The sequence below is a fragment of the Saccopteryx leptura genome, chromosome 2 (assembly GCF_036850995.1).
Source record: "Saccopteryx leptura isolate mSacLep1 chromosome 2, mSacLep1_pri_phased_curated, whole genome shotgun sequence".
Lineage (NCBI taxonomy): Eukaryota > Metazoa > Chordata > Mammalia > Chiroptera > Emballonuridae > Saccopteryx > Saccopteryx leptura.
Window position 1 is genome coordinate 36080305 of NC_089504.1, and position 16330 is coordinate 36096634.

Sequence of the window (16330 nt, forward strand, 5' to 3'; positions counted from 1 at the left end):
TTCCAAAGGTTTCCAGAACTCTGCCTCGTGACATTAACCCTGGACCGACCCCTTGCCTGCCTTTGCCAACAGCCTGGTCCCTGACCCTTCAGGCGTCTGTGACGCCACCTTCGCTCCTCAGTCTGTGACGCTCTGACCAGGAAGATTCTGACTCCAGCCTGACAAGCAAGAAAAGCTTAGATTTCTAGCTACTACCCTTTCCAATGTTTAAAAATAACACTGAAATTGAAAAAGAATTTTTCATATTAGTGTTAATTTTTCTTCTTGAAAGGATTTAATTTAAATATGCAAGACTGCAGATGAATTACATTTGATGAGCTTTTGTTTTTTTCAAAATATTTTAAAAACTGCTCTTGAAAAGATTCGTTCTTAAACTTGTAGGATTTTGAGTCAAAAATGCCCGACTGGAACAGGGGAAGTCCTCGTTTATCTTTCTATTTTCTTACCTAATAACCCATTGAACAGGGAACAGATCGCCAAGGTCTTTGTTCAACAGCTCTAGGTATGGCTGAGATTAAAAAAACAAACAAAATATACACCAAAAAAAATCTCACTTTCTTTAATCTCAGGTAATAAAAACACTGCCCTAACGTTGTAGATGTGAAGACCAGACGCCCTGGAAAGCCAAGCCCGAAGCTGCCTCACAGTTTCGACTTCTTCTTCCTCTGCTTAATGAGGAACAGATTGTCGCCATCGTCCTCCCCCGGGCGGCTCTCCCTCCGCCTGTGCCGGCCCCGCTTGCCTTCCCGGGCGGGCTCCTCTCCCCTCGGTTTGTGGTGACGGGAGTGGTGAGAGGACTTGTGAGGCTTCTGGGTTTTGAAGGTGCCAGGTGGAGAGTGGGTTTTTGGGCCCCTGGGGAAGTCCTCGTCGATGTCGTGACACCTGTCCGCCTTCCTGTGCTTCTCACGCTCTCTGCTGCTCCTGCTCATTGTTTCTTTGTGGGTTTCTTTCTTTTCTTGAGGCCACCTGCTACTTTTCCATGAGGCCTGGCTCGTTCTCCTATCATGGTGGGACCTCTGATTTGCTGCTTTCGCATGCGGCCTCTTGAACTGCTTTGGAAAATCCCCACTTTTCTGGAGTTCTGGAAAATATGAAAATATTTTTGCATATTCTGCAGCTGGACAGTCCATGCGGAGCTTTCACAGGGCCGTAAATAACAGCAGACAGGGAAGCCAGACATTTAAATGCATTAATGATATGACACCCTAAGGAGCCTTTTCTAAGGTAAAAATCACTCGCAAAATATCATATGATTGTAGTGCTACATTTCTGATTGTTAACAATGAAAACCATCCAGAAATCCAATGATATTTATTCTGTTCAGTACAACTTAAGTAGGTTAAACAATGCAGACAAGGACCACTGAAAGCAGGAATCATCTTAGGTCTGTGAAGAAAAGCCACGTCAGATCAATTCAAGGGACAGCCCTTGATGATAAGGTGAAGCAAGATGCATAAAATGTCCTGTTGACAGTCTGGTGTGACATTCCAGTTACACCCTGAAGATAAAGTCTGGACATAGTACTTAGAGGTAGATGCCAAACTGGACTGATTATTCCCCCAGAGCTGAGATCACTGGCTTAGAGAGTGAGTGTGTGCATATGCATACATGTGAATCTTAGAGATTTTAGTGCAGATCGAATGTTACGTTTGTTAGGACTTGGCTCTTTCTACAAGCGTCTGATGGCAGTGATTCTGACAGGGTGGGTGGGAGATGAGGCTACAGCGAGGGACAAAAACTAATATGACAACAGAACCTTCAAAGACAAAAGAAGTACCGCCACCCTCCCCCACCCTGCTAAATTAAATGAAGTGCAAAGTAGTATATTTAGGGGACAACAAAAATTAATTTTGGAATATAGAGGAAAAAAATAAGCAATAGACTTGAAGACTTTGACATAAAAATTCCAGTGAATCACAGCAGGCCTCAAAGTGGATGTGTGCCACAGACCTGTCCATATCTAGTTATACAAGAAAACAAATGGTTTGTCTCTGATTATAAGATTATAAATGCTCATTATAGAAAATTTGAGAAATACAGAAAAGAATAAAGAAAATAAAACAGAAGCTCCATAATTTAATCCAGAGATGACATTTTGGTGCATTTCTTTTCCATATTTTAAAAAGAGTCTGGAAAAGAATAACAAAAAAGCCCGAAGAGTCAACAATGTACATATAGGTCAACTTGAAGAACACAGAACTGCTTTGTCCCAAAAGCAACAAAAATAACTTGGTAAACCATCTTGAAGTACATTGCGGGAAAGAACAAAGGCAGAAAAAACAGGTCTACATTATGGGACAATTTGGTGAGAAAGAACTTGATGTTATAGCAACAGAAAATGAAACCAGAGAGGCTGGCTGGGGACCTGGAGCTCTTCTTGTGATCATGGCCAATCAGAAATGACTTCTTCGGGGAAGCTCCAGGAACTCACCTAGTAGGAAAAGCCTTTCTTTCCATGAAAAATATAGTACTAGAGATATACAAAGGGAAAAAGTACTAGTCAAATAGAAAAGTCTCAAAGGAACCTTTAAAAACTGAATACTTATATGGATAGAAGTATTTTCTGGACATTTTCTAAATTGATCATTGTGTTAGAAAAATGTTTACTGTGAATCAATTACAACACAGGGTTTTTGAAGAGTGTACTTGATTTCTGGAGATCAAGAAAGTTCCAGTTTCTATGGTAATTATTGAAAACATTTTCTGTGTTAACCAGTGACCCCCCAAAGCCGGTAAAGACAGTGCAAAAAGACAAATTTAGGACCTGCTGCAAAGTTGAATTAGCAAAAAGTCTAATAACGTACCTTTTACTTTTCGTTTTATTCTGTATTCTCTCTCCCGAATTTCATATTTGTCATCATAGTAGTAGATGAATGGAGATGTTGCAAAGGTGTGGTTAAACATCCGCCTTTCTGTGCATTCCTGCAAATTATATTTGAAATTAGGATGTCACAAGGGCACACTGTTCAAACAACCTTTGTGCAAGATTATGGACCACAGTACTGTACTTAGAGATGAACCCCACATCACTGATACTCTTGGCTGCAGGCTGTGGCCTTGTTGGACACTCGGATGATCACCCAGACTGACACCCAATCGTGTTATCACACTATTTTTTCACACTTGAATTTTCTTCCCTTAGTTTACCCATGAAACCCTTATCTTTTTTCAATCTTCCCTGCCAATCCCCCCCTCAGTCTGAGTTAACAGCAAACACCTCGTACCTGTTAGAGGTTTTATTTTATATGGCTTTATGCTGTATTAGACCTGTGCTTGTCTGTCACATCAACAGCCTTCCTGCAAATGCTTTTCCTTCCCTTTTCCCCTTCATATTTACACCTGAGTGCGGTGTTACTTCTTAGCTCTGTGCTATTGTTCCCACCACCACACAAATGGTTTGAAAGCTTATTTTAACTCAGCACTCACTGCTTATTATGGGGTAGTCGATTCTTATGGTGTCCCGGGAGCACAGTGGTGGTGTGTTATATCTACATACTCTGAAAACGCTCCTAGGTGATTTTGAAATACTTCTCTTTGCTCCCCCCACTCAATATCAGATCACTCCTCTTGTTCATTACCCTAGGATAGCTCCTTCCTCTTGGCTGACAGTTCCCAGATCCCTATTCTTGGCCTGAACACACCCCACATAGTAGGCTTTATCATGATCTGTGACATACATCCATTCAGTATATCTGAAACCAAGTATCTTTTCTTTGAAAGAGGTTTCCCTTTGGAACTTGCCCATTTCTGTCTTTTGCCATCTTGCCTAAAATTTATTCATGAGTATTCAATACTTCTTAGCTAGGTATTGAAAAAAAATTAGAATACCTCTTAGGAAAAAAGTATGTAAAATATCCAAATAAAGTTTAACTGATTTATCATAATTTTGGCATTATATACTTGATTTGAATTTCTAAGACATCTGACCAAGCTAATACATATGTACACTTAGGAATATAATGTAAAGAGATTAAAAATTATGAGTCATTCTAAATATATATTTAAATATAGAAAATAAAGTAATGGAAATATGTACTTATTATTCAGCTTTATTAAATCATAATATCTTAAATTATTTGTTGTTCACCTTAAGAATTAAAGCATTATCAATATAATTGAAATTGTCTGTGTAACTCTTTCTCATTTCTATCTTTCCCTTTCCAGAAGTTGCTGTTGTATTTTTTTTTTTTTTAAAAAGGCAAGGAGACAGAAGATAGAAACATCAAGCTGCTTCTGTATGTGCCCTGACCGCAGAATCGAACCAGCAACCTCTGTGCTTTGGGACGATGCTCCAACCAACCAAACTATCCGGCCAGGGCAAAGTTGCCATTGTCTTAAAATTTTTTCTCATATTTTTATACTCTTACTAATAGTCAATATTCCAATAAACAATAATGTAAGTCTGAAGTGTTCAGACTTCATAAAAATAATACTCTGTAAATACAGTGTGTCTGTAAAGTCACGATGCACTTTTGACCGGTCATAGGAAAGCAACAAAAGACGATAGAAATGTGAAATCTGCACCAAATAAAAAGAAAACTCTCCCAGTTTCATACCTATTCAGTGCAGTTCGATGTGGGCTCATGTACAGATTTTTTTAGGGCTTCTTGGGTAGCTATCCAGTATAGCCTCTACAGACTCGTCACTGACTGATGGCCTACCAGAACGGGGTTTCTCCACCAAACTGCCGGTTTCCTTCAACTGCTTATCCCACCGAGTAATGTTATTCCTATGTGGTGGCGCTTCATTATAAATGCGCCGATATTCATGTTGCACTTTGGTCACAGATTCGAATTTAGCAAGCCACAGAACACACTGAACTTTCCTCTGTACCGTCTACATCTCTACTGGCATGGCCGTGGGCTGCTCCGCTGTCTATACGGTGTTAGGTCATCGTCTGCGCAAGCGCACACGCTGCCACATCATCCTAGAGAAACTGGGAGGGTTTTTCTTTTATTTGGTGCAGATTTCACATTTCTATTGTCTTTTGTTGCTTTCCTGTGACCGGTCAAAAGTGTACCATAACTATACGACACACTGTATTTTGTAATGGCTTTAGTTTATAACAGTTTCACAGAATAATTTGAGTAGTATTCTCTTGGATTGTGTTTCTGAATAAAGTTTTGGCAAAACTTGAGTATAAACTATCTGGGTTTGGTATATTTCAGTGGAGAAAATTCAGATTACTAATTCAATTTCTTTTTCTTAATTTATTTTTTATTGATTTTAATTTATTGTGTTTACATAGATTCTAGTGTCACCCTGAATGAATTCCCCCTCTCCGGAATTCCCCTCAACATCTCCCTTGCCGCCCTCACCATAGCACCCTCCCCCTTCCCTCCAGGTTTATCCCCTCCTATCATTCCCTTTCCCTCTGTCCTCTTTTCCTCTGGTCCCTTTGATCCCTCCTCTGTCTCAATTCTGTTCCTCAGTTCACATTGTTCATTGGATTCCTCAAATGAGTGAGGTCATATGATATTTTTCTTAACATAACCGTTTCCAGGTCCATCCATGTTGTTGCAAAAGGTAAGATTTCCTTCTTTTTCAGGGCCCCATAGTATTCCATTGTATATATGTATCAAAGCTTTTAATCCACTTGTCCACTGTTGGACACTTGGGCTGTTTCCAGATCTTCGCTATTGTGAACAATGCTGCCATAAACATGAGGGTGAATTTCTCCTTTTGAAACAGTGCTATGGTGTTCTTGGGATATATTCCTAAAAGTGGGATGGCTGGGTTAAAAGGCAGTTCGATTTTTAATTTTTTGAGGAATCTCCATACTGTTTTCCACAGTGGCCGCACCAGTCTGCATTCCCACCAGCAGTTGCAGGAGGGTTCCCTTTTCTCCACATCCTCGCCAGCACTTATTCTATATCGTTTTGTTGATGAGCACCATTCTGACTGGTGTGAGGTGATATCTCATTGTGGTTTTAATTTGCATTTCTCTAATGATTAGTGATGTTGAGCATTTTTTCATATGCCTATTGGCCATCTGTATGTCCTCTTTGGAGAAGTGTCTATTCATTTCTTTTGCCCATTTTTGATTGGATTATCTTCCTGGTGTTGAGTTTTACAAGTTCTTTATAAATTTTGGTTATTAATCCCTTATCAGACATATTGTCGAATATGTTCTCCCATTGTGTAGTTTGTCTTTCTATTCTGTTCTTATTGTCTTTAGCTGTGCAAAAGCTTTTTAGTTTGATATAGTCCCATTTGTTTATCCTGTCTTTTATTTCACTTGCCCGTGTAGATAAATCAGCAAATATATTGCTGCAAGAGGTGTTGGAGAGCTTACTGCTTATGTTTTCTTCTAAGATACTTATGGTTTCACGGCTTACATTTAAGTCTTTTATCTATTTTGAGTTTATTTTTGTGAATGGTGTAAGTTGGTGGTCTAGTTTCATTTTTTTGCAGGTAGCTTTCCAATTTTCCCAACACCATTTGTTGAAGAGGCTGTCTTTACTTTATTGTATGTTCTTACCTCCTTTGTCAAATATCAGTTGTCCATCAAGGTGTGGGTTTATTTCTGGGTTCTCTGTTCTGTTCCATTGATCTATATGCCTGTTCTTATGCCAGTACCAAGCTGTTTTGATTACAATGGCCTTGTAGTATAACTTGATATCAGGAAGTGTGATCCTTCCCACTTTATTCTTCCTTTTCAATATTGCTGAGGCTATTCGTGTTCTCTTTTGGTTCCATATAAATTTTTGGAATATGTGTTCTATCTTTGAAGTATGTCATTGGAATTTTAACTGGTATTACATTGAATTTATAAATTGATTTGGATAATATAGACATTTTAATGATGTTTATTCTTCCTATCCATGAACATGGTATATGCTTCCACTTGTTTGTATCTTCCTTGATTTCTTTTATCAATGTTTTATAATTTTCCGAGTACAAGTCTTTAATCTCCTTGGTTAAATTTACTCCTAGGTACTTTATTATTTTTTGTTGCAATAGTAAAGGGGATTGTTTCCTTAATTTCTCTTTCTGACAATTCATTGTTGTATATAAAAATGCCTCTGGCTTCTGAGTATTAATTTTATATCCTGCCACCTTGCTGAATTCATTTATAAGGTCCAGTAGTTTTTTGACTGAAACTTTATGGTTTTCTATATACAATATCATATCATCTGCAAATAATGATAGTTTTACTTCTTTTTCAATTTGGATGCCTTTTATTTCTTCTTCTTGTCTGATTGCTGTGGCTAGGACTTCCAGGACTATGTTGAATAAGAGTGGTGAAAGGGGGCACCCCTGCCTTGTTCCTGATCTTAAGGGGATTGCTTTTAATTTTTGCCCATTGAGTATGATGTTGGCTGTAGGTTTGTCATAGATGGCTTTATCATGTTGAGGTATGTTCCCTTTATTCCCACTTTGCTGAGAGTTTTGATCATGAAGGGGCGCTGGATTTTATCAAATGCTTTTTCGGCATCTATCGAAATTATCATGTGGTTTTTCTCCTTCCTTTTGTTTATGTGATGAATTACATTGATTGATTTGCAAATATTGTACCAGCCTTGCCTCCCCAGAATAAATCCCACTTGATCATGGTGTATGATTTTTTCCATATATTGCTGGATCCAGTTGGCTAATATTTTGTTGAGGATTTTAGCATCTACATCATCTACATTTAGCTCCCTTTATCATCAGGAATATTGGCCTATAATTTTCTTTCTTTGTGTTGTCTTTGCCTGGTTTTGGAATCAGAATTATGTTAGCCTCATAAAAGGAGCTTGGAAGTCTTCCTTCCTCTTGAATTTTTTGAAATAGCTTGAGAAGGATAGAAGTTAGTTCTTCTTTGAATACTTGGTAGAATTCACTTGTGAACCCATCTGGCCCAGAGCTTTTGTCTGTTGGGATTTTCTGATAACTGTTTCAATCTCATTTGTTGTAATTGGTCTGTTCAGGTTTTCTGATTCTTCCAGATTGATTTTTAAAAGATTATATGTTTCAAGGAATTTGTCCATTTCATCTAGGTTGTCTAATTTTTTGACATACAGTTCTTAATAGTATTTTCTTACAATCCTTTGTATTTCTGTTGTGTTCATTGTTATTTCTCCACTCTCATTTCTAATTTTATTTATTTGAGTCCTCTCTTTTTTTCTTGGTGAGTCTGGTTAAAGGTTCATCAATCTTTTTTACCTTTTTTTTTTTTCTTTTTTTTTTTTCTGAAGCTGGAAACGGGGAGAGACAGTCAGACAGACTCCCGCATGCGCCCGACCGGGATCCACCCGGCACGCCCACCATGGGGCGACGCTCTGCCCATCCTGGGCGTCACCATATTGCAACCAGAGCCACTCTAGCGCCTGAGGCAGAGGCCACAGAGCCATCCCCAGCGCCTGGGTCATCTTTGCTCCAATGGAGCCTTGGCTGCGGGACGGGAAGAGAGAGACAGAGAGGAAAGCGCGGCGGAGGGGTGGAGAAGCAAATGGGCGCTTCTCCTGTGTGCCCTGGCCGGGAATCGAACCCGGGTCCTCCGCACGCTAGGCCGACGCTCTACCGCTGAGCCAACCGGCCAGGGCTTTTTTTTTTTTTTTTTGTATTTTTCTGAAGTTGGAAACAGGGAGGCAGTCAGACAGACTCCCGCATGCGCCCGACCTGGACCCATCCGGCATGCCCACCAGGGGGTGATGCTCTGCCCATCTGGGGTGTTACTCTGTTGCAACCAGAGCCATTCTAGCACCTGAGGCAGAGGCCATAGAGCCTTCCTCAGCACCCGGGCCAACTTTGCTCCAATGGAGCCTTGGCTGCGGGAGGGGAAGAGAGAGACAGAGAGGAAGGAGAGGGGGAGGGGTGGAGAAGCAGATGGATGCTTCTCCTGTGTGCCCTGGCCAAGAATCGAACCCAGGACTCCTGCATGCCAGGCCGACGCTCTACCACTGAGCCTACCAGCCAGGGCCTTTTTTACCTTTTTAAAGAACCAGCTCTTGGTTTCATTGATCCTCTGTATTGTTTTTTTAGTCTCTATGTCATTTATTTCTGCTCTGATCTTTATTATATCCTTCCTTCTGCTAGCTCTGGGCTTTACTTGCTGTTCTTTTTCTAGTTCTTTTAGATGCAGGGTTAAGTTGTTTATTGGAGCTTTTTCTAGCTTCTTAAGGTATGCCTGTAATGCTATGAACTTCCCTCTCAGTACTGCTTTTGCTGTGTCCCATAAATTTTGAGTTGTTGTATGCTCATTATCATTTGTTTCTAGGAATTTAATTTTTTCTTTGATCTCATTGTTAACCCATTTGTTATTTAATAACATGCTATTTAGTTTCCAAGTGTTTGAGTATTTTTCAGTTTTTCTGTTGTGGTTGATTTCTAGTTTCATGCCATTGTGATCAGAGAAAATGCTTGATATGATTTCAATCTTCTTAAATTTGTTGAGACCACTTTTGTGCCTCAACATGTGGTCTCTCCTAGAGAATGTACCATGAACACTTGAAAAGAATATATACAGTATTCTGCTGCTTTAGGATGAAAAGTTCTGAAGATATCTATTAAATGCAGTTGATCTAGTGTGTCCTTTAAGTCTGTTGTTTCTTTGTTAATTTTCTTTCTTGAGGATATATCTAGTAATGTTAGTGGGGTATTGAACTCCCATACTATTATAGTATTGTTGTTGACCTCACCCAAAGTGTGCTTTATATTTATATATTTAGGTGCTCCTATATTAGGTGTGTAGATATTTATAATGTTTATTTCTTCTGGTTGGATTGCTCCCTTTATCATTATGTACTAACCTTCTTTAACTCTTACTTTGTTTTAAAGTCCATTTTGTCTGATATAAGTATTGCTACTCCAGCTTCTTTTTCATTTCCATTTGCATGAAATATTTGTTTCCATCCTTTCACCTTTAGTCTATGTGCATCTTTTGTTTTGAGGTGTGTCTCTTGTAGACAGCATATGTATGGGTCCTGTTTTCTTATCCACACAGCTACCCTATATCTTTTGATTGGATCATTTAATCCATTTACATTAAGGTTATTATTGATATGTAGTTGTTTATTGCCATTTTATTCTTTAAGCTATATTCCTCTTTTACTATATTCTTTTCCCCCTTTGATTTGTTTACAACAGGACCCTTAACATTTCATGAAGCATTGGTTTGTTGTAATGAATTCCTTGAGTCTTTTTTGTCTGGGAAGCTTATTATTTCTCCTTCAATTTTAAATGATAGCCTGGCTGGATAAAGCAGTCTTGGTTGTAGGCTCTTGTTCTGCATTACTTTGAATATTTCTTGCCATTTCCTTCTGGCATCAAGTGTTTCTGTTGAGAAGTCGGATGTCATCCTTATGGGGGCTCCTTTGTAGGTGATAGCCTTTTTTTCCTCTAGCAGCTTTTAATCTCTTAGCTTTGGGGTTTTAATTATGATGTGTCTTAGTGTAGATTTCTTTGAGTTCCTCTTTAATGGAATTCTGTGCTTCTTGAACTTGTGTGACTTTTTCCTGCATCAATTTAGGGAAGTTTTCAGCATGATTTGATTGAACAAGGTCTCTATCCCTTGTTCTTTCTCTTCTTCAGGAACCCCTATGAAGCGGATGTTATTTCTCTTCATGTTGTCATAGAGCTCTCTTAGAGTTTCCTCAGACATTTTGAGTCTCTTTTTGCTGCTCTGCTTCCACGCCTTTGTTTATCTTGTCCTCTAACTCGCTGATTCAATCCTCAGCTTCATCCATCCTGCTTTTAATTCCTTCCATTGTGGTCTTCATTTCTGATATTGTATTTGTCATTTCTGACTGATTCTTTTTTATTATTTCAATGTCCTTTTTTATATTTGCTATCTCTTTATTTAGGTGCTCTTTATGTCCATCTATTGTTGTTCTAAGATCTTTGAGCATCCTAAGAATCATTATTTTAAACTCTGCATCTGGTAATTTGATTATAACTGACTCATTCAAGTTCTTTTTTGGGGGGATTTCTCTTGATTCATTTGGGTTTGCTTTTCTCTGCCTTCCCATTTTATCTGTGTATAAGAAAGGTGAGGCCACTGGAGTCCAATGGGTGTGGCCTCTGTGTTCCTAGGTGTGGTCTGTCTGCAGGCCCACCACCCCCTCTGCCACTGCCTCTGGTGTTAGGGTATGGTTGTTGCCAGTGCTGGCCCACTGCAGCAGTCACTGGTTTCCACCTCTCCTCCACAGGTGGGGCTGTGTTCGCCCTGGCTGGCCTTGGCCTTTGCCTTGCCCCTGCGGGTGGGGCTGTGTGCCACACCGCAAACCTCAGCACCATGGGCGGGGCTGCGCACCCATGCTCTGCCACAAGTCTCTGCAGTTCCCCAGCTTTTGCCTTTCCCCTGTGAGGATTTCAGGCAGGATCATTCTTGCTCATGTGGCCCGCATCTGGGTCAGACCGCTTTCATGTGTCCCTTCTGCCCTCAACGTTAGGGACTGAGCTCATGCCAGCCTCAGTTATGGCTGGCCCAGCTTCTGCCCCCACTGATGGGACAGCATTTCTGCATCCCATCCTCTGGCGAGCCCTCAGCAGTGTGGGTGGGAGTGCTGCTGCTCAGACCTTAGCACTCAATACTGTATTCCTGAAGGCTCCCTCCTTCTAAGCAACTCTGCTCTGAGTGCCGTGGGAGAGCTTGTTTGGCTGGTGTCCTGCTTCCCTTTGCTGGTATTGCTGAATCCAGGGGAAATATTCACTTTAGGTTTGGGGGGTGACTCAGCCCATGGGTTAGGGTGGCTGTCCCTCAAAGTGTTTCTCCCTATGAGTCCTAGATTACACTCTCTTCCTGCTACTCCACTCCTCTCATGTCTCCCTGTCCCCCAGAGTCCCGGGTGAGTGGTTGTGAAAGAGGTCTTCTGCGCAGTCCCTTTAAGTTAAGAAGAATCCTGGGTCTGAGAAATCTGTCTCTTTCTCACAAACAGTATCCTGACTTGTTTCACAGCTAAATACTGTCCATACGCTTCTTCTAGGCTCTAGGGCTGCAGGCTGGGGCTTTGTTCCTGGGGCCCAGGACCCTGCCCTCTCTGCTAAACTCACTTACCACCATGTGAGTCCCTCCGGGCTGCTGTTCGCTCCTGGGAGCTGGGCAGCCCTCTCCACGTTTCCGCTTTTCCTACCAGTCTCAGTTGTGGCTTCTTCAGTGTTCCTTGGTTAAAGAGTCCTCTTAGTTTCGTCCAAAGTTGGTTTTTCCAGATGATGGTTCTTAAAATTAAGTTATAATCCACTTTGGTTCTGGGAGGTGGAAGTTGGTACGTCCGCCTACTCCATTGCCATCTTGCCGTTCTCACTAATTCAAATTCTTTAGTGGTACTGGTTCATGTATATTTGTTCTTCAGTCATTTTGATTAACTTATATATTTCTAGATATTTATTTAAGCTGCATTATCAGATTTCACTTTGAAATTTATAAAGTTTATACAGTATCCTCATATAATTTAAAATTATACTGTATTTTAAGCTATTTATTATTAATATTATTATTTTTTTTTCTTAAGTGAGAAGCGGAAGGCAGAGAGACAGACGCCTGCATGCACCTTGACTGGGATCCACCCAGCAAGCCCACTATGGGACAATGCTCTGCCCATCTGGAGCCACTGCCCCATTGCTTGGCAACCGAGCTATTTGAACACCTGAGATAGTGGCCATGGAGCCATCCTTAGCACTTGGGGCCAACTTGTTCCAACTGAGCCATGGTTGTGGGAGGTGAAGAGAGAGATAGAGAGAAGGGGGGGGGGTGGAGAAGTAGATGGTCACTTCTCCTGTGTGACCTGACTGGAATTTAAACCTGGGACATCCACATGCCAGGCCTACACTCTACCATTGAGCCAACTGGCCAGTGCTGCTATTTATGCTTTTAACTCATTGTTTATTTGTAGCTTTCCTTTTTCTCTGAGTAGCTTTTCCAGAAATCTGTCTCTTCTTTTGAAAAGAAAGTATTTTCAAAGAACCAGCTACTATTGACGCAACTAATTTTGTTTTCTATTTCAATAATTTTGGTTCTTTATTATTTCCTTCTTTCAACTATCTTTATATTTATTCTCTGGTTGACTTTTTAGAACTTTCTGGGTTCTGAAAGTTATAAGGCAAACCTATATGGTAACATAAAGAATTTTTATAAACTGTTATCCATCTTGGCTCCAAGTTCCCAGAAGAAAAGATAACCATGAAAGACTTGGATCTAAGATTCATCTATGGTCTGAATGTTTGTGTCCCCTCAAACTTCATATGTTGAAACCTGAACCCCCATGTAATATATTAAGAGATAAAGTCTTTAGGAGATGTTTAGGTCATGAGGGTATAGCTCTGATAAACACGATTAATGCTCATTATAAAACACAATAATCTCGGGCATCCCAGACTCCAGAATAGTGAAAAATTTTTTCTGTTGTTTATAAGTAACCCAGTCTATGGTTAGTTAGTTTTACAGCAGCCTGAATGGACTAAGATAGATTCTAACCCTAAAATATTAAGAACAAATTAAAACTATCAAAAGTACTAGAGATCTTGATACACACCCAGCACACCACTCGTCCTTTCAAACACCCCTGAAGTAGACTCTCTGTACAGCAACTGCTGTTTCCTACTGCAATTTGCCTCACGTGGAGCTGCCTAAGATTGTTCCTGCATCCTGAACTAGAGAGTGAATGAAATTACGGAAAGGTCATGCCATGTTCATTTTATAGGATCTTTCACAAGAAGCTATTCAATAACATCTGTGAAACTGAATTTCTGAAACAAAAGAAAAGAGGGTCCTCAGACATCTTTAACCATCTTTTATAGTCTCCTATTTGGATCTGGGTGGTCTACTCTAGACCAGTGGTCGGCAAACCGCGGCTCACAAGCCACATGAGGCTCTTTGGCCCCTTGAGTGTGGCTCTTCCACAAAATACCACGTGTAGGCACTACCTTGATAAGGAACGTACCTACCTATATAGTTTAAGGTTTTTTTTGTTTTGTTTTTTTTGTATTTTTCCGAAGCTGGAAACGGGGAGGCAGTCAGACAGACTCCGCATGCTCCTGACCGGGATCCACCCGGCATGCTCACCAGGGGGCGATGCTCTGCCCATCTTGGGGCGTTGCTCTGCCACATTCAGAGCCATTCTAGAGCCTGAGGCAGAGGCCACAGAGCCATCCTCAGCACCCGGGCAAACTTTGCTCCAGTGGAGCCTTGGCTGCAGGAGGGGAAGAGAGAGACAGAGAGGAAGGAGAGGGGGAGGGATGGAGAAGCAGATGGGCGCCTCTCCTGTGTGCCCCGGCCAGGAATCAAACCTGGGACTCCTGCACGCCAGGTCGACGCTCTACCACTGAGCCAACCGGCCAGGGCCTAGTTTAAGTTTTAAAAATTTGGCTCTCAAAAGAAATTTCAATCGTACTGTTGATATTTGGCTCTGTTAACTAATGAGTTTGCCAACCACTAGACTGATGTGACAACAGAGCTATACAGTACTGTAAGTATTTTTCAAAGCTAAATGTAAATTATGTTTTGATTATCCACATTGCTGGTCCCTTCCATTAGCATAGATAGATAACTGATCATTGGCTATATAATTTACCTACTACCTGTATTTCGGATTAGCCACACCACTGATCTTCATTAGTGTGGATAGTCTGGCGTCCTTCATCTATGACAATGATAAGGCTGCCAAATTTGCTTTGTTGTAAATTAAAAATGATCTAACTTTAGATTTCAGGGATGAATTCTGAATGCTTTTAATATATTTCCTATCTACATTAACAGAGACGACTAATAAGCACTACGTGTCCTGTAATTGTTTTTCTCTAATTCAGTGGTTGGCAAACCGTGGCTTGCAAGCACATGTGGCTCTTTGGCCAGCTTTGGAGTACCCTAATTAAGTTAATAACAATGTATCTACCTATATAGTTTAAGTTTAAAACATTTGGTTCTCAAAAGAAACTTTAGTTGTTGTACTGTTGATATTTGGCTCTGTTAACTAATGAGTTTGCCGAACACTGCTCTAATTGAACCAACAAATGCTAAAATTATACCTCTTTGCTTTACAAAGGTGAGCAAGTATAAATTGTACATCTGTGATTTGTGTGGCAGTGGGCTGCTTATGTGAATATGTTTCTTAAACAGTGTTGGCAACATGAATCTGGCAACAAGAAGGAATGCGCAGAGTAGTAAAAGAGCTAGAGACGATAATTTTGTATAAAAAGAAAATATCTAACTAGGTTTTCAGTGTGAGTTCTACAAAAGTGACATAAATACACTGCGAGGTCTCTCCATCTTTACCACCAAACTATATATCTGATTGCATTGGAAATAGCATCCATGTGTCAGTGCTGAGAGATCTCCTTGTACAACTTCTTTGCTTTAGAGATAAAGAAGTTGGAGACCAGAGAGAAAAAGTGGGTTGTTCAAGTCACATGGTTCAGTCAGTAGCAAAAATTAGAATCAAGGACCAAAACATCCTAGCTTTTGCCCTGGCTGGATAGTTCAGTTGGTTAGAGCATCGTCGTCCTGAAGCACAGAGGTTGCCAGGTCAATACCCGATCAGGGCACATACAGGAACAGACTGATGTTCCTGTCTCTTTCCTTTATCTTTTTCTCTCTCTAAAATCAATAAAATAAAAATAAAACAAAAACAAAAACATCCTAGCTTTCATTTACTACCCTTCACACCATGGTATTGCTGCTCTAGTGTAGAGGATAAACTTGATCTGTGGATAGACTTCGTTCAGCACTTCTTCTGCCAGATTTTTTGTCTCGCCCTACAGCATAGGGTTCTAGCCCCAAGGTCTACATGAATGAAATTTCATGGTCAGATTTCAAGATGTGACCTGCAGTACTATTTCTCCATCCTACTGCTGATATGCCTGCCCATTTCGAGGACTCCCTACCCTCTATAAGCTTTCCACCTCCTGTCATCAGATCTGACTTGATATTAGTTTATTTGGGTTTCTAGGCTGTTAGAAGCCTACCTGGAGACTGGCAATGCAGTTCTCCATATACATTTTCTACTTCTGCTACCATTGTCTTTCCTCGTCTGCCTCAGGATTCCCAGGATGTATGGGCTCTGAGTCTAGTTGAAGTGCAGCCTGTCTCTGGGATGAGTTGCTGCTGGTTCATACTTCATGAGACACTGGCTAGGAGACTCAGTCCCTCCTTACAGCAATCAGCTCCTTCTGCTCTGACACTTCAGCATCTAAACACATAGAGCCTGGCCCCTGCAGTCAAGGTTAGGAATGTGCAGACTGGACAGGGACGCAGGGCATTTGTGGGGTAGGAGGCTAGTTGATGATGCAGAGCCTGTCTTCCCACTAGTGAGCATCAGTATATAAATGTCAGTGATGGCCTGACCAGGCGGTGGTGCAGTGGATAGAGCATTGGACTGGGATGTGGAAGGACCCAGGTTTGAGACCCCCCGAG

At 40.8% G+C, this 16330-nt stretch overlaps 1 protein-coding gene across 2 annotated transcripts in view; it reads right to left on the reverse strand.

Moving 5' to 3' along the window:
• Window positions 1-475: 475 nt before the first annotated feature.
• The window catches only part of ZCCHC7 (zinc finger CCHC-type containing 7), a 253674-nt gene continuing 237819 nt past the window's right edge, over window positions 476-16330 (reverse strand). For both annotated transcript variants that reach the window (XM_066367651.1, XM_066367652.1), the window contains exons 8-9: window positions 2805-2922; window positions 476-1081 (exon numbers count right to left, since the gene is read on the reverse strand). In XM_066367651.1, coding sequence (XP_066223748.1) covers window positions 642-1081; window positions 2805-2922 — 558 coding nt within the window. In that variant the 3' untranslated portion in view covers window positions 476-641. The remainder of the gene's footprint in view (window positions 1082-2804; window positions 2923-16330) is intronic.